The sequence below is a fragment of the Dicentrarchus labrax genome, unplaced genomic scaffold (assembly GCF_905237075.1).
Source record: "Dicentrarchus labrax unplaced genomic scaffold, dlabrax2021, whole genome shotgun sequence".
NCBI classification, from domain to species: Eukaryota; Metazoa; Chordata; class Actinopteri; family Moronidae; genus Dicentrarchus; species Dicentrarchus labrax.
In genome coordinates this window covers 19387622-19412684 of record NW_026136719.1, presented here as the reverse complement: position 1 = coordinate 19412684, position 25063 = coordinate 19387622, and the positions used below count along the sequence as shown (strand labels likewise).

The 25063-nt window shown below is 40.8% G+C and overlaps 3 protein-coding genes across 4 annotated transcripts; 2 read left to right on the top strand and 1 right to left on the bottom strand.

The window, feature by feature from the left end:
- Nucleotides 1-214: 214 nt before the first annotated feature.
- Nucleotides 215-9877, top strand: atmin (ATM interactor). Its single transcript, XM_051380470.1, has 4 exons — nucleotides 215-581; nucleotides 4459-4584; nucleotides 5611-5810; nucleotides 5919-9877. The coding sequence occupies exons 1-4, from the start codon at nucleotides 294-296 to the stop codon at nucleotides 7702-7704; spliced, it is 2400 nt and encodes a 799-aa protein (XP_051236430.1). The 5' UTR covers nucleotides 215-293; the 3' UTR covers nucleotides 7705-9877.
- A 1200-nt stretch (nucleotides 9878-11077) lies between these two features.
- On the bottom strand, nucleotides 11078-13219 carry LOC127352265 (uncharacterized protein C16orf46 homolog). 2 transcript variants are annotated; one of them, XM_051380526.1, is made up of 3 exons: nucleotides 13041-13219; nucleotides 12574-12806; nucleotides 11078-11964 (listed from the first exon to the last, which is right to left on the bottom strand). In XM_051380526.1, exons 2-3 carry the CDS (start codon nucleotides 12775-12777, stop codon nucleotides 11083-11085), a joined length of 1086 nt encoding a protein of 361 aa, XP_051236486.1. In that variant the 5' UTR covers nucleotides 12778-12806; nucleotides 13041-13219; the 3' UTR covers nucleotides 11078-11082. The 2 variants fall into 2 exon arrangements, with proteins under 2 accessions (XP_051236486.1, XP_051236485.1); XM_051380525.1 differs by having other exon boundaries at nucleotides 12574-13218.
- A 341-nt stretch (nucleotides 13220-13560) lies between these two features.
- Nucleotides 13561-18602, top strand: LOC127352273 (protein phosphatase 1 regulatory subunit 3E). Its single transcript, XM_051380535.1, has one exon. The coding sequence runs from the start codon at nucleotides 13971-13973 to the stop codon at nucleotides 14892-14894; it is 924 nt and encodes a 307-aa protein (XP_051236495.1). The 5' UTR covers nucleotides 13561-13970; the 3' UTR covers nucleotides 14895-18602.
- Nucleotides 18603-25063: the final 6461 nt, after the last annotated feature.

The following is a 25063-nucleotide window of genomic DNA, read 5'->3' as shown; positions in this document are numbered from 1 at the left end:
CTACCAAATACTCCTCCAGTTTAAAACTTAGTGTGTTTAAGGTACAGCAATACTTTTTTATTTTTTAATGTTTAAATAATACCACCCTATCCAGACACAGGAATATACGTATTTATTAGAAAATAAGCCATATTGCAAAACTAAAGTCACAGTAAACCTTATTTTGTAAAACGGAAGTAACAAACGTATACCGGATGTGACGTAGGCTCAACTGTCCTGACCGTCCTCTCGGTGGAAGGTGGCGAAGCAGCCTTTCAGGCAAAGCTGAGGGATGTAATACCTCCGTTCATTCAATGCTGCTGCTGCTGGGGCTCTCTGCCAAACACAGATTGGACTGTCAACACAGAAACATGGCTGCCTCTGCAACGGGCAAGGCGAATAACAGAGATAACGCTGCCACAGACAGTCCGAAATGTCACGAAGAATCTCTGTCGCAGTCTCGGGAAATAATAAAACCCACCATCACGGAGCTGACCAAAGAAGTGAGGACGAACATCCTCTGCACCGTGGAGGGATGTGGCAAGATTCTCCCCAACACACCTGCATTGAACATGCATCTGGTTAAGTCCCACAGGATAAAGGTACACGCTTTTAAAACCTGGTGGATTTTCATACGGGGTTTAGAGTTTTACCTCACTGCAATGCTAACTTAATGAAGCTAAGTTAAGTCAGTGTCGTCAAGACACTGACAGAAAACTGGAAAACGCAAGTCATCCACAACAACAAGTTCTCTGTAGCTAACGCATAGTTGTGATGCTTAGTAAGCACGACGTTACAGTCAGCGTTGGGTAAAAGTTTGTTATCAACCGCTAGCGGTGTTAGCGAGCTTGCTACATCCTAACTAGCTAACATTAACTACGACTGTAACAGTTCATCAATGAATGACTGGGATCACACGTGATGAGTGATACTTACCGCATTATTTCGATTCACGTCTAGATAATGTTGTTTTATGCCTGGATATAAGTTGTTACATGATAATGTTTCAATGTGGTCAACTGATATAAGTTATATATATATATATGTGTGTGTGTGTGTGTGTGTGTGTGTGTGTGTGTGTACAATGTACTCTAGCTAGTATTTTGAATATGCTCCACACAATCTAGCTACATAAACACTCTTTCTAGTGGACTGTTGTAGGCAGGGACTTCCCACAGGACCACTATTGATTGACTGAGTCTAATAAACAGTCTACTACCAATACTACACAGTCAGTAAAGTGGAGGCAGTCAAAGCATGTGGTCTACTTTAGACCCTGGTTCCCTTATCCTCAGTGGACTGGGCTTGCTTTCGTGGGAGGCAGTAATTCACTGTTTCCCCAGCATCAATGAAGTTCTTTTGCAGGGAACGGCTGCCTTTTGTCCTGCAATAGACTAAGCTCTTTGTTTAAAATAGGTGAATGTGAGAATTTGAATTAGCTTTTTAGAAGTAGTCCATGTGGCCCAGCTAGAAGAGTGTCTAACGGCCCAGTCAGCGGTTGTACCATATACATTTAATTTGAGGTTTAAATAGTTAGTCAGTCATGGTGTTACTGGTTTACTCCAATATGCCAAAACATCACCGGTATAAACAAATCTTTAAGAGCTAGAGAATACTTTTGATGGTCTATATTTTGCTGCTGTTCATTGTTAATCCTTGTACTAAAAGACATGGCAGTCACATTGAGAGTAACGGCAGATTCAGATCCTGTGTTTTGACTTTTCTTTGTGCACCCACACTTGCGTCACAGATTGTGCCTTTAAGGAGTGTACGCAGCTATGTTGAACTTCTGTCCGCAGTGGTAATGATACATTCTGGCTGACATGATGACACATTTTTTTTTTTTTAATGCTGGAACAGCTCACTCTCTGTGCTTCCTCTGCATTATTCATGAAGTCTGAATACAAGAATGAGGCATGATGTGCGGGCACCATATCTGTTGATATTTTGTCCACTTTAACGTTGCTGTCGCTCTACTGTATCTGTATGTATCTGTATGTATATGTTCTTACTGGTCGTAAAGACTAATGCATTTCATTTGAACTCCTTCACTCAGCTCAGTTCAGACTCATTTGATAAGTTTAATGTGACTGGCTTTGACTTGGCTTTTCGTTGTCAGCTACTGACTGATTACAATAATGTCTTGACCTCACTCAGACTTCAGCCTAAGGCCACATGTAGCTGAGGCCAACTGTCAGAACATACATTTTTAGTGAAATGTCTGTTTATGCTAACTCCTTATGATAAACCAGAGGGTGCGTTAGCTGTTCTGCTCCCTGTAGTGTTACAGCAGATGGAGGTGACCTTGACCACTGGAAGGCTGCAGTATTAATGATTATGGAGCGTGAAGGTTTTGTCTGTTTTCACCACACAGGGTACATTCAGTGTAGTTGCTCTTTTCTGTGATAAGTATACTACGCATTGACTTTAAAGGACCAGTGTGTGGGATTTAGTGGCATCCAGCGGTGTAGACGCAGATTGCACTACTGGGCTACTGTAGAAATATGACGGTTCAACATCACAGCCTCCATGGCCTCCATTTTTTTTAAATCTTAGAATGTTTCGTTTTTATCTACATACGCCTCTGTAGATAAAAAATGACACATTCTAAGGTTTAAAAGAAACTGATTCTTATTTTCAGGTGTTTATACTCTGATGAAAACACACCGATGAATATTATATAACATTTCTGTAGTCATATATTTCAGTAGATCCTCCTAAATGTTACACACTCAACCTTCAAATATAAAATGCGCTTACAGCTGCTTTAACAACTCTACCTTGAGACTAAAAAAGGAGCAGTGCTACAGCAAACTGTGAAATCCGGTGTACTGTCGGGGTTATTATGCCTCCACACAGGCGATAGCCATGGCCAGTGGCATTATGTTTTCAGGTTGTCCGCCCCATTCTTGTGAACACAATATCTCAGGAATGCCTTGAGGGAATTTCTTTAAATTTAATGGAAACGTCCACTTGGACTCAAGGATGAACTGATTAGATTTTGGTGGTCAAAAGCTCAGGTTAACCTCTCAAAACACATTTTAGCCATCATTCAAGAATTGATTTCACAATTAGTGACACGTCAGACTGAAGTCGCTGTGACCTCAAGATGACTTTGACAAACGCGTCATAACTCAAAAATTGATGCGTTAATTATGACACAATTACACGTTGATGTTTAATGGGGTGTAGTGATGAAGTGGTGACATTTTTTACCCAAAGGGTCAAAGGTCACCTTCACTATCACATCCTCATGTCCTGGAACTATCCTTTATTTGCCATTATTCAACACCATACTTCAGGAACAGAAGGGCAGATTGTGAGTTGGTGGCTGAATTGCTGACACTTTTGACCCATTCCACAGACGTCGAACGGGACGAAACAATGAGTAAACAATAACTAGCACGGTATGGGCTTTTATCTTTCCATCACATCCATTCTGCCTTTCACTTCCTGCCTCATTCCGAATTCCCAAGCGTCATCGCAATCATATGAACCCAGACAATGTATAGATCTTTTTCACAACCATTCTGACGTGAAATAGTAGGGTAAACACAGCTGTTATCAATGATACTAATTGTATCATTCAAGTATCATTCGTAACACCTGTGTTTACTGTCCTATTTCATAGGCTTCGCATCAAACAATGCTTGGAGAAAACAAAAGCATCACATTTTTAATAGTTATACTCTATGACAGTGGTTCTCAACCTTTTTGGTGTCGGGGACTTCTGAATTGAAGTGAAATTAAAATATTCCCCATTTTTCTCAAGAACCACTGCTCTATGAGAATCTATCTTTACATTTGTACCTGTTTAGCCAATACATGTATGATAATCATTACAGTTAATTTATAATTTATCAGCTGAATGATTAATGAATATTCACAAAAAGCATACATGTATGTGTCATTAATATAGGGATAACTTGTCTTTACTAAATATATAATGAGTCAGGACAAACTGAACGGATGTAAACTGCAACTTGACTGGTTAGTGGTAGCATGCAACCATGGGGCGTTAATTCTAGTTAATTTTTTTATCTTCAGTTATGTAAAGCAGAGGCTATTGTTCATACAGAAATGTTACATTTTTAATACACACATCATATTTACCTACACTGACTAAGGAAAGCAAGGTAAATATGATGTGTGTAGTAGTTGACATTTAGTGCATTTCACAGCAGTTACTATAAGAAATATTTTAGGTTATAGGAATTACATTTTTCTTTTATCAGCTAAAATCTTGATTATCCGTTACAAGGTCGGCTTAAACCTGTTAGACTGCTCACTTAGGACTTTGCTCAATCTCTCTCTCAGTAATACTTTGCTTGTATTTGTGGTGATCTAGGAATATACAGTATTCTCCCACTCACTGTAAGTTTAGCAGAGTAAGGGTATGATATAAACATCTAAACTGCAAATATCTCTCTGCTTTGTTCTCTCTCTCTCTCTCTCTTTCGCTGGCATTGTCGCCTTCAGGATGGTATTGTCAATCCCACGGTCAGAAAGGACATGAAGGGCTCTCAGAAGCTTTACTGCTGTCCCATTGAGGGTTGTCCCAGGGGGCCCAACAGACCCTTCTCCCAGTTCTCCCTGGTTAAACAAGTAAGCTATTCCTCCAGTGACCTGTAATCCTATCCATGCTTTCAGTGGAGTAAAATTATGTGACCTCAATTCTGTGGAATAGTATTACTGTACTAGTATTAATTATTACTCAGCACCAGATATCTTTGATTCAATTCAATTAAATTCTGTATTACTGGTAGAGTTTCTGTATACCAGTGTCAGGTATCGGGTCTGATACTGTGCTCATGTACTCGTAATTGTCACCTTAAAACTACTCCAATACAATCCAAGTAATCCAATACGGCAGCGTGACTTTATGTAACCTCAAGTAGGTGAAAAAGAAGCAATGTCAACAGTTAGGAGATATTTTAAGTAACATAAGCAACAGTAATTTTTTACAGTCAGAAAGTGAAGGAAAATAACATGTTTTTAAAATAATTGTTAGAACTTTAATGCATTATTAGGTACTCATATCAGGACTCTGTATCAGCAAGTATTCAAATGTAAGAACTTGAACTTGTACTTGGTTTGAAAAACTGTGGAAGTGGTGCAACTGTACTTACTTATTTTTACCTCCTCCCACAATGCTTTGGTTTTAAGTTTTACAGATCATCCAACATTGTCTATGACTCAAAGCCTCTTTAAATAATGCAAGAGTTTAATAAATTCCACTTGACTTAAAATCAAACTGAAGAATTGCTGAAAAATATACACTGTGCATAATTATAAAATATTCCAAGTTCAGAAATGAGTGTTGTTCCTCTCCCACTATGTACATTAGTATTTGTCCTCTGACATTTGTAGAATTAAGGACTGCAAAACATTGCACAAAACACAGTCATTTTCCAATTTTGTCTAAATGATACGTTGGAATGCAATTGTGCTTCACTATCACTGGACAAAAAACATTCCTCTCAGTTTGCTTTTGGGTCTTTACTGTGAAGTTTTTATTTTTCTATTGTTACTTAAATGCTCTACATTATTTCAGTTGGTAATGACCATATGTTATAAAAACTTAAGTTTAAGGCAATTGTGCGATATATGTTATGGTCTGTTTCATTGTAGCACTTCATGAAGATGCATGCAGAGAAGAAACACAAGTGCTTCAAGTGCAACAATGGCTACAGCACAGAGTGGGACCTGAAGAGGCACATAGAGGACTGCGGGAAGACTTATCACTGTACATGTGGCTGCCCCTATGCTAGCAGGGCTGCACTGCTGTCACATATCTACAGGACAGGTCACGAGATTCCTACAGAACACAGGCACGTACATGCATAGCCCAGATTGATTTTTATTTTAAGCCTTCCTTTAGATTTGCCTTAAAAATAATTTTAAGTGTCTCTCTCTGTATCCATTTTGTTTCTTTACAGAATTCCTCCAGTAAAAAAGCGAAAGATGGAGAAATTGCTAAGTGGATCTGAAAAGGTTAAGATCACTGAGTCAATCTGTCAGATCATGCCCACATGTAAAGAGCTGACAGAGACTGCTCTCCCCTCTGATACAACTGTTCATATCCCAGACTCCGTTAATCAGAACTCTGTCCCCCGTAAGAGCCTCCAGAAGTTGCTCCTACCAAAGCCCAAGATGGCTTTGGTCAGTGTTCCTGTCATGCAGCTGGCCCACCTCCCTGTTCTTCTTCCATCTACAGAAAGTGGGGCTCTGAGGTCTGTAGTCCTGGCAGTAGACAGCCAAGGCTCTGTCAGTACCCTTCACCTCCTGCCACAAGCCACGGGAGCTGTGGTACCCCAACTTGATGCTAAGAGTTTGGGTTTCAAGGATAGCATGCCTACATCCCGCTCTAGCCTGGGGCCCATTAGCACAGGGGTGCAGGTCAGTCTGGACCCCGCAGGCACAGAGGACTCAGCTTGCTGCCTGGCAGGACAGCGGGGAAGAAGCACCTCCACCACCATTCAGACGGATAAATCGTACTTGTCAAAAATGCCCACAGGAGTGGGGGTTGGAGAGGGAATAGGCTTGTGCTCTGTGGGTGAGTCCTCAGTGTCATCCTGCTCCCAAACAGATATCAGCGTGAGTGCCCAAGTCCTCCTGCCAGTCAGTGTTGAAACCCAGACTTTCTCTTACCGGGCCAAAGCCACATCCACTATTGGAGCTCAGACAGACAGCCAGTGCACGAGCCAAATTCCCTGCTCCTCCTCATCTGTGCCCCCATACAAAACCAGGCAGACACAGACATACTTTGCCATACCACAATCAGAGGAGAAGGCTCAGGACCAAGCAATCATGTGCTCTGACCTGTTTGATGGCGAATCCCTCAGTGTCTCCACCCAGACAGTTCTGGACATAGATGACACTCTCACTGCTGCAGGAAGCAGCATATATGAGGACTCAAAGTCAGCAGGTGCCATGTGTTTTGGGGTTCAGACAGATGAGCTTAACTCAAACAACATGGCAGACAACCAGACCCAAACAATGACCTTGTTAAATGACCTGGAAAATATTCTGTCTGACAGCATGTCGGGCCACCAGGTGCTCACAGAGGCCTCTGCAGGCTGTGGGTCAGGTCTGGGCTCTGTTCAGGAGCAACACAATGGCATTGACTTTGACTTTGAAGAGTTTCTGAATGCTGTGCACATCCAGACACAGACAGAGGAGAGTGAGCTGGGAGGACTGGGTGGTGAAACGCCGCTGGAGTCTCTGGACATCCAGACCCAGACAGACTTCCTCCTGATGGATGAAATGGACCAAAGTGAGGGACCAAGTCGAACCCAAGCCAGCGACCTGGAGCTATTTGATACTCAAACTCAGACTGACCTCAATTTCCTGCTGAGTGCTGGCAGCCACATGCCCCTGAGCAGCATCCTACGACATTCAAGCTTTTCTATGAGCACTGAGTCCTCAGATACAGAAACACAGACTGATCTTCCTTCATTTGCAACGGGACTCTCTGCCCAGACCCCTGTCAGTCAGGGTGAACATTCAAGGCTTCTGAACAGCACGGAGACACAGACTGTGACCAGCCAGGCTGAAGGCCTGGGACACCTCTTCCTGACGAGCAACGAAACACAAACTGTCATGGATGACTTCTTGTCAGCAGACCTGGCGTGGAATATGGAGTCCCATTTCAGCTCTGTGGAAACCCAGACATGTGAGGAGCTTTGCGCTCTCTTTCAGCACCCTGAGAAACCCAACAGCTGAAACCCTCTTAGTGAAGCTGCCTAAGCTTTGGCAGTACAGGTTTCTCATGTCTGCCTCTTCCTATGAGAGGAATCAGTCTATGCTGTTCTCCAGCGGACCACAGTCTTAGCAGTAAGAAGTCTGCGCAAACGTCTTTGAACATTCCACTGGAGACATTGTGTCCAGAGCCTTTCCAGGTGTATATCCTGACAGCTCCGCTGCACTTTATTAGCTCAATGGGCATGATTTATCAGCTCCTGTGACAGTTTACATATTTATTTGCACATAAAGTAACATATTGTAAGTGTCCTGTCTGAAATGCCAGTTTACTTCTTTATTTCAGTGTGTAACCACTGTGACTGGTTTTCACTGTTTACTAGCAGTTTAAAAATGACTCAACATTTCATTAACGTTAGATCTGCACTTAAAAGAGATGACATCTTTAGCTGTGCGTGGCTGTCAAGAAAAGGCTTATAAAGTTGTCAGATATGCATATACTGCATTAAAACAATTTCATCTCAGCTGTACAGCAAACAACATAGTGTGTTAAGGATACGTATGTTTGGTAATGTGCATGAAGCCTTCACTTGGTCGGTGGCACAAAAGCATAAAATATCTATTCTCAGCTTGTGCATCCGATGGCTGCCTCATTGATGTTGCCTTGTCAGCGGCAGCAAGACTATAAACTCTGAGTTACATCCTGCGAGCTTTGCAGCCAGTGGAAAACTTCTCCATTGAGAACTGTCAGCTTTATGTTTTCCAAAATAAAACCACATAAAGCCTTCAACAATGAACAAGGCATTTCTCAACACTGTTAAGATGCAGCTCTGAAACATACCGTTACTCATACAGATGTGGCACAAGTAAAAATGAAATGTTTAAGTCTCGTCAGTTGTTGCACACTTTTCATTGAAATGTGATAGTGAAGTATGATGTTGTGTAAACACTTATTTTTGTGTCTAGGCCTCTATAGCTAAGCAGTCAGTTCAAGTCAGTAAGCAGACTAGGCTGTCATACTCTTTGACTTATTCATTAGCTGGGTGTAAGTGTAGACAGTAGCAGTACTCAGTGCTGAAGTGATCCAGTAATGTTACTGTACATAAACACATAGTGGATTAGAGCAAGGAATAGCATAGAGTAATTGTATGTATTCACAACCTGATTTCGACTGAAAGGAGTCCTGTTTAATATCTTCGGTTAACAGCATCAGATTTTCCACCCCTAACAATCCGACACAGTATTTTAATTTATTTTTTGTTCTTTATTTTCTCTAAGCATTAGTCGCTAATCATAAGCGTAATGTTTTGATTATGTTTTTCATTATTCTGTTGCACTTCTTTTCTTCATTCAGCACAGGCACCACATGCAGGCTATGTTCTACTAAGGAACCTAGAGCTATAGGCCTTGATTATTTGTTAATTTTGGTGCCTTAACCCAAGTATTAGCTTTAGTTCTGTGACAATTTGCTGCTTTGAAACGATTAACAGAATTATACTAGAAAACACTGAAAAATGGTCAGAATCCTATCGGTCTTTGCTTTGCATGTTTAATCCATCCTGTATTTGTATTTCCATCAATGGTTGCATGAACTATTGGAATGTCCCTAATTCTTCTTCATAGTTTCTATGGAAAGCTCCATGTTCTGTCACATGAAAATAATGCTATGCAGCATTTTATTGAAGAGAATTTGTTTGATGCCATTTCACTATTTTTTATGGACAGATTGGTTAATGCAGTTACAGTTTATAGATGTTTGTAGAAACTGACGAATGTACAGAACATGACACTGTGCCCAAGTTAAACATGCTCTATTTTTTTGCACCACATCCAAACAGTTTAAGGATAATTTCCCTGAGTTACTAAGGATTTTGACACCCATTCAATTTCAACATTTCTTGTATTGAGATAGTGCTTCTAGTTTGTGGTTCTTGAATTCAAATGCAGCATAGCTGCTCTCTGCTAGGAAATGCCTTGCTTTAAACAGAACTATGTGTAGAAGCCTGGTCAGTCTCAAGTGTCAGTTACAGTGCTTTATTTTATCTCTGCTGGGATTGCATGCAGATATTTTCCCAGCACAAAAATATTTGTTTTAGCACAATATGAGTTTCAGTTGCCTATATGTGTAGATTTAATGGTTGCCTTGATTAATTGTTGAAGCTACACTATGTTCTTAATAAACTGCTGGGGAAGTGTATACTTTGTTCCTTGTCATTTTTCATACAACAACAAAAAAAACACTGATCACACTCAACCAATATAAAAAAAGACCATTTAGTTTGAGTTCATGTATCAGTGTCCACACGCCCAAATCAGTTCAACATAGTGTTATAAGATATTTCAGTGTGGAATGCATTTTGTTCCTCTGTGCTAAACTTACAAACTGAGAGTGAAATAAAAAGCAATCTGATCGATTTGGGTATGCTGACTATTTTTAAAACTTTTTAACATAGAACATAAAACTATGATACTGTGTCTTTCATCTTGTCACTTTGATGCGGTCACAACTTAATGAATACAGACATACTGATTTCTTGCTTGTGCTGGATATAGCAGCTCAGATTGGTTTGAAGTATCCATTTTATTTTAAGTTTTGTCTTAATAGGTTAACACCGCAGCTCTTTTGACTATAGAATAATCTCACTAAGTGGATTATTTTTTATTTTACAGGGCAGCTAAACCGTAAAGAGGTTGTATAATAAAGTAGCGTAACAAGATCATCCCAGTTGTTCCCAGCTGCAGTAATTGGCTGGCCTTTGGGGACCAACAGGATGTTTAGAGATCTGAGCATAACGCTGCACTGATAACCATTTTACATTACATAACCCAGATCCCATCCACATTCATTAGGAATCACCTCCTGACTGATGGAAAACTGAAGTTATATAAATATAATGTAAATTTGACAGAGAACATGCAGTAGTTTTGGCAACTGTGTATATCACATCAGTGTAGTCACGTGTAACAGTACAACACTTAAATTCTGACAAAGCTGTAGCTTGTGGGTGAAGTTTTAGTCGATAGTGTGAGGCAGGCGCACTCCCATGCCTCTTATGTGGTAATTGCACCGTTGCTAGGTAACTAGAACAGCTGAAAAAGCACTTGTGGGAACTGGTCAGAATGAAATAAAGGCCCAAATGACATAAAGAGCTTAACGTTTCCATGCTCTGTTCTCCTGACTGTTACTATAATGGTTAGTATGGTGTGAAATGTAAGGCCAGACTCAACTAAACAACCTCTGCAATTAGTTAGTTTTATAAAGATGTTTCATACCTTGAATGTATTCTTCCAACTAACTATTTTGATGGAAATATTTGATTATACAAGATAAAAGCTGGTTGTTTTTCCCCGGTTGAACCAAAGAGTTTGAAATTACTGCATACATCATCATCGTCAGTCATGTTAAACATTTATTTCACAGCCTTCATACATCTTGACAGCACACACAGTCTTGCTGGGGTGCATACGGGCTTGTGCACCTGCTGCATTGCCGGAATGGAGGGCCTGTGTGAGGCTCTTGCCCATTGAGAAGCTAGTGTGGTGCACTATGTCAGGTTTGGAAGACAGAGGCACCTGATACCTCTTGGGGATAGAAACACTTACAGCAGAGAACAAGTGGGGGTTATGCTGACATGTCCGATACCTGGAGGTGAGGCCTGCAGTGGAAGTGGGAAGCTCTAGGTTAACAACAGGGTCCACTCTCGTTCCCTTCATCCCACTCTTCTTATCAAACATGAAACTGTTGTCTTCTATGGTTTCTTCTTCTGGAGCCTTCTTGCTACTGCAGAGCTGGCCAGCGACTCTCTGAGGATTCAGGTGTGGTGATTTAATTGGTGGTAAGAACGTGAAGTTTTTAATGGGAACCACGGCATTATTGGGCCTATGGCCGTGTTTCTGAGGCTTAGTGGGCCTGTTCTGCAAAGAAGTCTCTCTGAGCATCCCTTCCTCCTCTATCTTTTCTTCCAGTGAGAGTTTTGAAGTGGTTTTCTGCATTGCATTGAGGACAGGCCATTCCGAGGCAGCTTTGTGCAGAGCTGCCACAGTAGTGTTACTCCAGGTTCCTTCGTGCTGGTTTGACGGCGTGGATTTCTTAAAGCTCTTATTTGCTCCCACACGAGACTCACAGTGGTGCTCTGCAATGCTGGCTGAGTTGTCTGCATTAGGGATTGTTGGGTCAGGGGACAGAGTGATCGCGCTGTCAGCCTCTTTATGCTTTGGTTTCTTGTATCTCTTCTGAGTCAAAAGTATGCAGCTCAGTGGAGCGACTCTGGCCCAACCCCGGACCTGTTTTAAAATTAAATATATTGTTAAATATGAAAACAATTAGCAGTTTTAACATGTTTAAACTGAAAACACATTAAAATAATGATTGTGTTAAGTCAAAATAAAAAGTAATGTAGTAGAAATAATATTGGTATCAATATCAGAAACAATACTATGTACATACAGTAGATAAGATATTATTTTCATTTTCTAACTTTCATTCATTTTTTTAAAATTATTATTATTATTCAACTTTTTTAACACACACAAACAACTTTTACTGTTTTATTTACTTATTTAATGAAATGTATGAAATTGTTCTCGTGTAATTTATTTGTAGCTTTGGCAATATTGTTTTTTTACATTCATGCCAATAAAGCTGATTTGAATTGGATAAGGGTTATATCAACAGGTGGGAATATAAGTAAACATAAATTAAAGCATAGATATTTTATTCACTTGTTTTCCTATTTGAAAATATAGATTAAAACTAAGCCTAAATGTTGCTACTGAGTCCAGACAATGACAGAGGACACCACCTAAATCCTGTAAAGGTATATTAACCAAATCAGATAAAGGTACAAAGGCAGTGAAAAAAGGTTTGCAGTAAGAAGATATTCATTCACTTACAACTTCTTCGCAACCAGAGTAACAGTGATACTCATGTGGCTCCAGCTCTTTGAAGAAGTCCTCCTCACTAATATCTAGAAGGGCATCAACATGTCTCCTCTCTGCTGTCTTGTAAGGCTGCTCCCTAACTGCGTCCTCCTGTGTGCGAAGCTCCTTGTCTGGTCCATTCACAGCTGTGAGACCCACTTCTTTTAAAGTCGCCATTAGTTAACACATGTACTTCATGGTGATATCTAAAAAAAAAAGGATTTCAAAAAATACCAAATTAGAGCTACCTATCTAACATTGCCGAGTTCTTTGAGCCACACAAACATGTTTGTTTAGCTAAGCGTTAGATAACGTTAACTATGAACTCAGAGTCGATTCACCAAAGGGAAGCCCTCTGAATCCCTGCAGCATTTTAAACGGGGTTTGTATCACTGTCCCCATATCAGGAAGCACCATTCACAGAAACTGCTGCCGCCTACCGTGGTTACTTTCTCTGTTGTGGTCGACAGGAGTTTTCCCAAACAGAACAAGCAGAAGCCGTGAATGCCTTTAGAGACGAGCTGCAACGCCGTCGTCATAGCAACCCGTAAAGGCTGCACCGGGAAGCTGTGACGTAGAGGAAAGGGGGAGGGAGCTGCGTGCGCTACAGCTACAACTGGGGCTGCTCCATATTAATTATTACATCTCTGTTATGCAATAAGTCTTTAATTACACGGGAACACCCACCCACCCCCTCCCTAGATACCCCCCCCATTGGTAATCTGGTGATGCACATGTTCATAGCTGTAGAATATGATCAGAAACGGTCGGTATAAATAAGGCTGTCTTGTCAAAGAAAATGCCTCAAATTCAATTGAAATGTTTAAAATAAATGTGTTTTCTGTACACTATGGGGCTCATTATAACAATGTCACAATGTGGAGGGGGGGGGGAATAAGAGGAAGTTAAGTGGTTTACACTTGTGAGGGAGGAAACCATTTTGGTTAGTTGCGACGTTCAGTTCTGCACGTACACGTCAAACACTGCGCTCCACGCAGGTTCATAAATCAGCTGTGACAGGACGCTGCATGTTTCACCACATGAAAAATGGACACGAGCGATGGTCGCTGCGCAGAGGAAGGTGCTCTCTTTTTTATTCTTTTTGCGATGAGCAGACTGTGGGGTAGGCCTATATTCTCCACGCACCCACATTCAAAGTGACCAATCTGCAGGACCAAACTCGCACTTTGCTGGCGCACGTCCACCGCTTGGTTTATTGGTTCAGAGCTGCAAGAGTGTCGGCTTCTGACGCAGCCGGAGCACCTATCCGCGAGGAGGGACACTGACACCTGACGGCTCCATCACCCGACACGCCGGTCTTTGCCATCACGACCACTTTCGGCTCTGCAGTGCGGGGTCTGTTGCGTTTTATGGAAGCGGAGTCTTCGCATCCTGTCGTGGTCATGCTGCCCCCAAAGAACTGCCTGCCAAGGAACTACAGCTGCATAGCTGGGCTGTTCGGAAGCCTGGCAGCGGCGAACCCGCGGCTTGAAGATGGGGAAGATTTTGACAGAATGAACGGCACTTGTGAGCCCATCGAAAGCCCCGTGGTGGACGAGAGACCGCGGGGCAGAGAGATCTTCCTGAAGCCTCCACAGAGTCCAAATCTGCGTCGGAGGTGCAAGTCGCTGCCCACACCCACAGAGAGAGCAAAGTTAGAAATCTCCCGCAGCAGAAGTCCAACCAGTCAGAAAAAGGTCCGGTTCGCCGACTCACTGGGCCTGGAGCTCATTTCAGTGAAGCACTTCGATGACACTGATGAGCCAGAGGTGCCGGAGCGCATACTGGCAAAACTGCACAAAGGACCCCTCCACCATAATCATTTAGAAACCAAATTCCCCCGGGCTCCTACACAGTCTGTGTTCATGGAATTGCAGTTCACCAACCCAGGCACACTACCCGGCTTTGAACAGAAAGTGCGGGAGGTGAAAGTCATGTTGGAGAGCGTCGAGGCGGACGAATTCAGCCTCTCCGGGTTTGTGCGCGTTTTGAATCTGGCTTTCGAAAAGAGCGTCTCTTTGCGGTATTCTCTAAACAACTGGATAACATTTATGGACAGTTTGGCGTCCTACGTTCCCAGCTCAAGCGACGGCGTCACTGATCAGTTCCGCTTCAAGATCGTCATGCCCACCTACCTCGACAACGGAGGAACATTTCAGTTTGCAATTAAATACTGTGTCGGCGGGCACGAGTTCTGGGACAATAATAATGGGAACAACTACAAAGTGCGGCGTCACCGGTTCAAGATGTCCCCGCCGCGGGAATGGGAGAATGGATGGATTCACTTTATCTGAGCTTTGTCGTCTGCAGAGGCACACTGCGTGCGTAATTTGCGCGTAACCGATCCCCGGGTACCTTAATTATGACTGTAGCCTGTTAATGATGTTTTTTTTCTGCCATTGTCAGCTACACACGTGCTCTGACACTGAAACAATTCCTCACAATAATTCAAATATTTGGTAACAGACGGAGTGTTGGAGACTGCTGTATGAGCATTTGATAGGTGCCCGATGTGGGATGCTGTTAGATAAATAGCCTTGATGTCAGGGCTCTGTACAGCTTGGTACCCTTTGGGAGGGCATGATCACGTTATGTAATGTAGAAACACGTGCCACGGAAAACGTGCCGGGCAATGCCGACTTCAGGCATCACTGTTCCCTTCAGGAGATGCTGATATTTGATTGCATGAATAATCCTCAGTTTGTGCAAAAACGCTGGCTTAATAGGAAGCAGAAAGCATCACATTTTGGCTGGCATGGATGCCGAGCGAACCTATAGGCCTGGTAGCATACTCCTCTGGTGGTCCCCTTGGGGAAACACAGACACACATACGTCTTACTGAGACGACAGACAGAAATGTGGCCATTTCATTCAAAAAATTCAGTGCATTATTTCCTACTAATTTCCTCATGCCAGTGAAATTGCCTTATTTTAAGCCGTGATGTGGGAAATTGTGCACTGAATGTTGTACAGTGGACTATTTTCATTAGGCTTTGATAGACTAATGCACATAGTTATCTTCATTACACTTGCATTTTAAAATAAAGCCTGCAGACACTGAGAATTAGTGCTCATATACCTGTGGGCTTCCAATCCAGGGACACCATACTTAATCATAAACCTGCCTTTCAGTTATATATTTGCAACTATTTAACACTCATTGTGCTGCATTCATGTAAACATTCATAAATCAAGGAGGCCTCACCATAGTCCAAAGACAATGAACTCAAAAACGTTTTCTCTAGTCCCTAAATAATAATGGCACCATGCATATTCCATCAAATCATAAAGGCTATATTTATAAAGAATGGGCTTCGACACTCTCACACTGTGATAGGAAGGTTTTTTTGGTGAATCAACCCCTTGAACGTGGTCCCCCCCCACCAGGGAAATAAATCAAGTAGCTGTTTGCAAGGTTAAATTTACCTCAGATTACCTTTGGACACTTCTTCTTCAGGTTTATCATTGTAAGACAGATTTTATTTTCACAGTAATTATTTTCTAACAAACACAGAAACGTATTATTGTACATTTAGAGATTCCAAAACACAATGCTTCTTCATTTCTAACATTCCTGACTGCACTGTGTAACTTTTTATAGATCAGTGTTGTCTGTAGACATGGTAGCTATCACACGAACCACTGTGTTTAACTGGCTTCTATCCTCAGTCACCACTGTGCAAGAATAGTGCTGCTCCTTACACCACACATGACCAAAGTAGTTTGAACCACCTGATTGGCTGACATTTACATCCTTAGATGGCGAACTGTTGTCTGATTACTTCATTTCTATACATTTATACAACCAGCCTTCCCTCTACAACAGTTAATGTTACGTCCATTTGTTTTTTATGAACTCATTGGCAAGTAGTCTTCCGACCATGCTTCCATCGTCGTGATCATGTACTCAGTCTTAACGGCAAACAAACTTGCATGTTGTAGACAAGTGAGTTTACTTGAATGGAAATATCCATCAGGCTTTTTTAGTTGTGTCATATTGTCAAAGTTTTTGTAGCATGTAGAAAGTTGTTCATCAAGCAGAGGAACAACAGACAGGGTGCTTTTAATTCCAGTGCTCTGGCTGTAATCTGAACATCACTTTGTCCTTTGTTTACATCATCATGGCCTCAGAGGGAAGCTCTCCATTTAATGAGGCCATCAGGTTGGGATGTGGATAAAGACTATTCCTGTAACCACTTAGGTTTTGGAGCAGCTCCACTGTGAATCCATCAGAAATGCTTGTCTCTAAATCTGACATGGTTTGTGTTGGAACTTAAATGCTGTACCTGATGTTGTTAGAATAGTTTTGATGAAGTGAGAGATGGCTAGCACTGACCTGATATTTGCTTTGACTACATGTAGCTTTATCATGTACAGAGCTTTATTTCTCTCACTGGTTTATTTACACTGTGGATATAAAAAAGGTCTGGCCACTGTAGAGCTTACTGTGTGTTATGTTGTTAAATAAGTAGCATATTGTCTGCTTTGGTCTGTGTAAGCTTTGTTCAAGCCTTCATGCTGTGCAATACCAGAAAGTATTTGTTATTCAGACTGAGACTACTGATGTGGATACAGAGAGATGCATCAATACCAATCAGTCACTGCCAACACAGATTGTGCTTTTTTAGATTTTAACATTTGGCTGAGACAAAGTCGGTACAAGATTTTCTCTCTTTAGTCAACAATGTCCAGTTTGGGATTGCGTGACGCAAATGACCGTCTGAATATGATGCTTTTTCCATGTTTCATTACATGTGACTCTTTGGTTTAAGTTTCCAAAAAACTGTAAGATACCAGTGCTCAGTTTTAGTCTGGTATCTTCCACACTTCTCTTGTTATTGGTGCATCCCTACCATAAAGGAAATGAAGGGCTTCTGGTCAATTAGATTTTCACCTCGGTGTATACATAACTTTTTGCATCAAAACTCACTAATATATACTGTAGATGTGTATGCAAATGTGTTAATGTTTCATATTGAATGTCTTCCTATTACTGTTATATGTCATGTGTATTTTGAAGCATCTTAAAAGCAGAATTTAGAGATGCAAATGCTGAAGGTTTGTTATCTGATGATCCTGGGAAGTTGGAAGATAGAATATGAGCCCAAACCTACTGAAATCCTAAAGCACACTTACTATTAAATTTAATGGTCAAAAATTTAAACATAATTTAAAATAAGGCTGCTTGTTAAATTGGTATTACCACTAAATGTTTTATACATCCGTGAGATGTTGCAGAATTTTCCCTGAAATATGAAATATGTATCAACATGTGAGCAGTGTATCTGAATGAAATGAATACATGTGCACAGCTACAGGTGTACACTGCCTTACTAAAATATGAGTTTACTTGACGTGAAGCAAAGCTGGAAAGATGCAAGTGCTTGTTTGTTAAGAAGTAAGGTGATAGTAGAAGGATGAGAAGATGTGGATGCAAGACAATGACAAAGGCATATGTGCCTTGGCAAGATAGTGAAGGTGAGATGCACTTTGGTGTTTGATAACTTTTATCATGAGCGACTTATGATTGTAGCAGAATTAGTCAAAGCAGGCCTAATGCACTTTGAGTGAAAAGAAGGAAAGGGCCAGGATTGCAGGTCACAATATATGTATGAAAGCTTTTCCTGTGAATAGCTACTAACCAAGATGTTTTCCATTCTTTGTCATATTTTATATCTCTTTTCTCTCACTGTGGACAGCCTAATTCACTTCTGTCTTATTAATAACCATTGTATGCCACTGAATACATTTCAGTGAGGTTTCTTTTTGGCTTTGCAAATCCTATGCAACCCTCTTTGTGTTGTAACATCTGCAGTCAACTTAATGTGTGTAATATGTTAATTTGTACTGTGTGCTGTCTATTTTATTCTCTTTTTGCAGTGAATGTTAACCATGTCTGCATGTACAGCAGTAACATACCTTTATTTTTATGTTACGTTTTTAATGTAACCTATATTTTGTTAAAACAATGGTTAATAAAGGCATTTGTGATGGAAACCAAATACTGTGCCACTTCTTAATGATCAAATTCATCCAATGTAATTTCTGTACCATAGTCTTTATTTAATTTCGCTCTGCTTATTATGTGAACATTCTACATAATAGTGTAATCAGACCTATAATTTCAAAATCACATCTGTTAAACTGTTAAACACATGTGTTATTATATTATAAAGATAGATATTACTGTGATATATGTGCAGTTTGTGACTGCAGAGCTGTCTGTGTGTGTCCCCAAGGGCTGCATCTGGTCCCCATTCATAAAGCTGCACACTGCAGTGGGTTGTAGCTATCGCCATTGCAGACATGGCTGCGGACATGTCCTTGAATCGATTGCAGTCTGACACCATGCCCCCCTTCTGTTCGTGATAGGGAGGGGTGGGAGCCTGAAGCAGGAAGAAAAGCTGGAGAGCTGAGCTAAAAGCAGAACATAAAAGAACATATAAAAAGCTAGTGATTACATAGTATGCTTGACCTTTTTCACTGTTTGGTTACATCCCAGGTGTAACCAAACTATTTAACTGTAGACATAGTAAATAGTAATTCATTCTTATTGAAGAAATAAATAACTAAAAAAAACATGCATTTAAATAAAGCCACAGTCTCTAGAGTCCATCAACAAAGCCTCTGACTCTTTCATTAACAGAATTAAATGATCGAAAGTAAAGTCTGATATTGGAGGCTTTTTAGTTGTAAGGCTAACAGAATTAACTAAGGGTGCTGCATTTAAAGGTTTGTCTGTGCATGTGTAGCATGTGTAAATTGTACATGTTGTGTATTGGGTTGCTTCTGCTTCAGATTAGGAACATGATCCTGCTTAATCTCGATGTAAACCTAAGGCAGTGATGACTGAGCGGTGTTGGCCCACAGTCAGAGGAAGTTGAGTTCAACATTGCTTACTTATGGTTGTGTTGAAGGCATCCTGACAGTTTGTAGCGTCTCTGCATTCAGCATTTCAGCAACCAGTCAGTGTGAATCCATATGGCCAGTCAATAAAAGCTTGCTGTGAGATTCCAATTTAATTCTGTGATTAGAGCTACTCAGCAGCCTGCTTGAAGTGGAAAATCCCATAATGCCTTGAATTAAGATAAGATTAAAAACATCCAGTGTCAGTATGTGCTGAAGCAGGAAATTACGATATGCACAGTTTGATTTGACTGCAGCGTGGCACGTTTCTCTTTTTATAAGACACGTGCTGTAAACAACAACCAATGTATCAACACTTTTGCCACGAGTGTGTATCCAACAACACCTAAGATCTCTTGTATGCTTGCCTGTGTAATAAAACCAAGTGGTGGTAATCTGGAAACAGTGTCATGCTGTGTAACAACAGCTGCTTATATAACTGTTGTGTGCATGTGATGATGACGTTGTGATTGTTCTCTCCCTTGGGCGTCTGACATTATGAGACTGAAACCGCAGACCCATTTTCATCTCACCTGCGTGTCTTCTCCCACCTCATCCAAAAGTTTCCCCTTTGGCTCTAATAATGTGGCCAGGTTGATGCACACAAATAAGTTTCATGATTTCAGTTTAAATAATTCATGTGAGGCATTCAGAGAAATGCTGTGCCATGAGATTAATCCTGACTTGGCAGCCAACAGGGCAACAGTATAGGGTAAAGCCATCACCTCGTCTCAGTGAGCTCCGGACCTGAATAATTAATTGGCAAAATGATCTTTTACAACTTTGGAAAATTCACCTTGTTGTTTTGTCTAGTGTCTACTCACAAAGCCAACCAAGATGGTTTCCTCATTTCGTTTAACCACAGCTGTTTGAATTCTTCCTCTTAAAACTCTAAATCACCCATCATGTTACTTTCCCCCAAACCTCTTGTTAAAACCAGCATTCTCCTATGTTCCATGACACATTTGTAAACACATACACTTACATTCACTAACTCACAAATGGGTACAAATCAGGTGTGGCAGGAGTCAGACTGAATTCAACAGCCTGCTTGCCTACTTTTATCATCCTCTTTCTCAATTCACTGCACGTCTTTTCTGCTTCTCCCAGCAACTCTTCCTTTCTTACTCGTTAGGTTAATCTGATATGTTTTGTTGCTGCAGTGTAATGATCATGCATTTTCTCGTTGTTTGCTGCAATTGTGGGTATTTTTATGAAAGGTCCAAAAACCACGCATGTGTACATCATGTGAATTTCTCTCATGAAAATGTCAGAAACCCACACGTGCGTGTAGATTTGTAACATGGGAAGTTTCACATGTCATCAAGTCACATGTTGTTGGTATAGTTTTATAACCATTCACAAAGACACAGATATAATGAAATATTGATGGAGGTGGCAGCCCAAGATGCAGCTTGAAGTGCAGCAGTCTGAAGAAATTGCAGGTTTAGCTTTTGTCCTATTCATGTGAAACCCTATCAGTAAGTCAGCCATACTTGTCTAAACAGATAGCTCCACTACATCTCTGCTTTGTTATTTAAAGTTAGACAACAAACTAACATGCACACATACAAAGTGACAAGAAAAAATCATACTACATCGAGTTCATCTGTTTGTGTGGGAAGCTTTTACTGACTTTTGTGTAGAACTCTCAGCGGAAGTTTCCGCTATAACGGTTGTTTATGAGAAAGAAAGATGACTTGTTTCCCCACACACCATATTTAGACATGGTAAAGGAACTTGGTTATAGAGGCATCATAGGAAATGCTTTCCCAACAAAATAATGGCCATGTGCCATAACTGCATACCACAGATAAGCTTATGTATGACACACTGCTTCCAGAGAAACAAAGAATGAACCCAGATTTAAATTACGTGGGCATTTTCTTAATGTTGTGACAGGGCTTGGGAACGGCACAGAACATTGCAATACTACTTCTACTTTGATATTTTTAAAATAAATAAATCAAATGACAATGTGAAAACAATGCAACAATGTTAAAGGGGTTGTTTGTAGTGATGACCCTGCACAGAATTATCACCCAAATCTACTGCTCCCCCCGGCTTTACAAAACTTTATGAGTTTCAGTTCATTGTTTAGCCGTCAATCCAGCAACTTTAGTGTTTTGATTAAATCTCACTGCTCTCATAGCATCATTTTTGGCAGTTGTTTTTAGCGATAAAGCTCTAAGAACCCACTTTAAATTACCTGGCACAGCACCAAATGGCAGACAGGCACAGGCAGCGACTAGCTGGTGAACATAGTAAAGCATTTAGCAGCTAAAGAGCCAAATGTTTCCCTCAGGGGTAGGGGGAGACCAAAAACAGAGCTTAAGGATTGTGAAAATTGGTCTTCCATTTGCCAGGTGGCCAGAAACACGACTCCAGATTTGCTGTGTAACTACTGCATGTGTAAATAAGTAACTGTAACTGTTTGCTACCACGTCAGTTATTGCAGGTTTAAGTAAATAAACAATTGCCTACTTTCTGAAATGTTATGGGACATAACCTGGAGATAACAGAAAATGTATATCAGATGTACTGTATAACATTGTCCATAATGCCCTCTTTAGAGTTTACAATGTGACCTTGTTTTATCATACTGAATGGCTGTTTGGAGTGACCATGGCTGGAACATTGTTGATGCAAGAAGAATCAACACAATGTTATTGGATGCTGTTGTAAAGCATTGTAAAATAGGAATTTGAAATTCTTCTTATCAGCCATCAATAACTAAGGCTGACCCTGTACTTCAACATTCATTGACTGATAATTAGCTTAAAAATCAATTTAACAATCTGAACAACAACTAGGTAAATGACAATCAGTAACACTGTCGTTGTATGGCTTGGTTTTGCCTGCTGTTAAATGCAGCTAGCATACATTGAAATGTTAGTATTACATTTTCTTATTCATTTATTGTGTATTTTTAATATAATTTCATCAAATTATTGCACAAGTCTGGTGCAGATGTTTAAAGAACAGTCATTCTATACTATGGGCAGTCTATTTTGTAACATACATTATTTAGTATGCAGCAAATAGAATATGTCTGACATTGAAAAACTGGATTGAATTGAAAAGTATGTGTAGTAGCCTCATCCATTGTGGGTGAATCCAAAGAGCTGTATAGGCTGTCCCCTCCACCGTCAACGACTGATTAGTATGCTGCTGATCTCCTTCAAGACCTCCCAGATCTACCAGACCTTATGTAATAAAACACCAAAGTTCTGTTTCATGTGAGCACAGCAGGGGTTATTGCACTAGAGGAATATTGCTCTGAATAAAACAAAAGGTACAGCATTACATTTCCTTACATTTTAAAATGTCCACCCCTTTCTTTTTCTTTCATTCCCTGCTGTTTTCATTTTGTCTTATTACTACACTGATTTTATATGCAGTTCACTTTCTTATCTGCTTCTCATCCCATGCATCTGTCGATGTTCCCCAATGAACTAATGTTTCTTTGTCCTCCTTCGTTCTCCTTCTCCCTCCATCTTTGGTTTTTCGCTGTCCTTCCTCTCTATGCTCTCACTGTCCTTCTGGACTGTTATCTGATATTTCAATAAGGCAATGAGCATTCAGACCACTGCAGACACAGCAAATTTCTTGCACTGGCACCAGGGAAGAACTCTGGGCCAGAGGCAGTCATAAATAATCTACTGATCCAGACTGTTTCCATTCTTTCATCAGCTCTCCATCATGTACGTCTGACTCATGATGGATAAACAGAGATAACCTTGCTGACAAAGGAAAGACCAGCTTGTCAGGCACTTATATGTGAAAGCACACGTCAGAGTGCACACACACACACACACACACACACACACACACACACACACACTGAAGGACCATGTGGTGAGAGGAGATAATCAGTGGAACATTAAGCATCATCAGTTCCCAGCTGAAAGGTCTCCCTCTCTAAAAATGCCTGTCTGTCACGCCACTCTAAGTAACTTGTTGAGGACATGAGAAGGATTTTGACACAGTGCCCATGCTGGTTGAAGTGTATAAATTGAGAGCAAATTGCTGTGTGAAGAATAATACGTTTACGGATATAATGCGTTAATGATAAAACTATGTACCACACAGCCAAAAGTATGTGGACATTGGAATAAAGGTGGTGGGCACCAAAATATTACCTATATGTGATTTTTGATCAACTCATTTCAAAACCACCTTAATATGCTGTAATAACAATGCCCTGGGAAGGCCTTCCACAAGATTTTGGAATCTGGTTACAGGAATTTACTCCCATTCACACAAAAGCATCTGTGACGTCAACGACTGATTTTGACTGATTATAATAAACTTTATTATTATTATAATTCAGGCCTAAGATTGAGTTTATTCCAAAGGTGTTGGATGGGGTTGAGGTCAGGGCTCTGTGTAGGTCTTTCACACAAAATTTAGAAAACAATGTCTTTAAGGACCTGGCTTTGTGCACAGGGGTATTGTCATGTTGAACCAGGAAAGGGCCATCGCCTAAACTGGTGCCAAGTTGGAACTGCACTAATGTCTCAATCAGGGGTTTTGAAAGTCTGAGACTGTGGGCCTCCCTTCAGACAAAGCTTGGATAAAGGCACCCCCTCACCTCCCCTATAGTTTACCAGCTTAGTTTTGCTCAATAGGTGCCTATGGGATCATGATTATGTTATCTGATCCCATAGACATTCAACGATTGAGCCTAGATAGAGCCTGATTGACAGAACTTCAGGCTACACCAAATATATAAAAAGGCATTTATTAGTTTCTAACTGTGGAAAAGTTGAAAAAACAGTAAGAATTTACCAAAACCGCCAAAAATCTTTTGTCTTTTTGCCCAAATCACCAACATTTGTTCTGTTCTATGTGATCTCCTTTTGATAACCAACAATGATATGACCTAATGTCATATTTTTCACTTCCATTCACTGAGGCTTCCTTGAAACTGTTTGGACCCCACCCTAGGGACTGTAGCATTAACATTTATCTTAGCTGGATCTAAGGGGCCACAAACATTGTCTACAGGGGTGGAATGCAGTGGTTGGATGTTGGATATATAAGTGACAGGAGCAGTAGCATTGCACTTATTTAATTGGATAATGCTTCCTAGATTTAAAGAAGCAGGAAAATAGGTGGACAGGAGCCAAGAGGTGTGGCTGAGACGGCGTCGTGAATGGTGAAATAATGAATGAAATAGTCTTGACTGAAATGTTAAAATCTTTGACACTGTTGAGCTGTGTACTGTTTTGTCTGGCATGACATTTTTCAGGTACTTGTTGCACCAAATGCATGCTGGGTCAGACTGCGGTCCCCTGGGACTGGGTCTGTGGGTAAAACCATTCAATTAGATTAGCTATCTGGTTCACACGCCGTAAAAGCATATACAGTGTGTGTGTGTGTGTGTGTGTGTGTGTGTGTGTGTGTGTGTGTGTGTGTGTGTGCCTTTGTAAGTGAATAAGGGTGTGCCAGAGAGAGAGAGAGAGAGAGAGAGAGAGAGAGAGAGAGAGAGCAAATGGAGAAGGTCACCCTCAATGATGCTCAGTAGTGCTAAGAAAGGATGCACCAGCCTTAG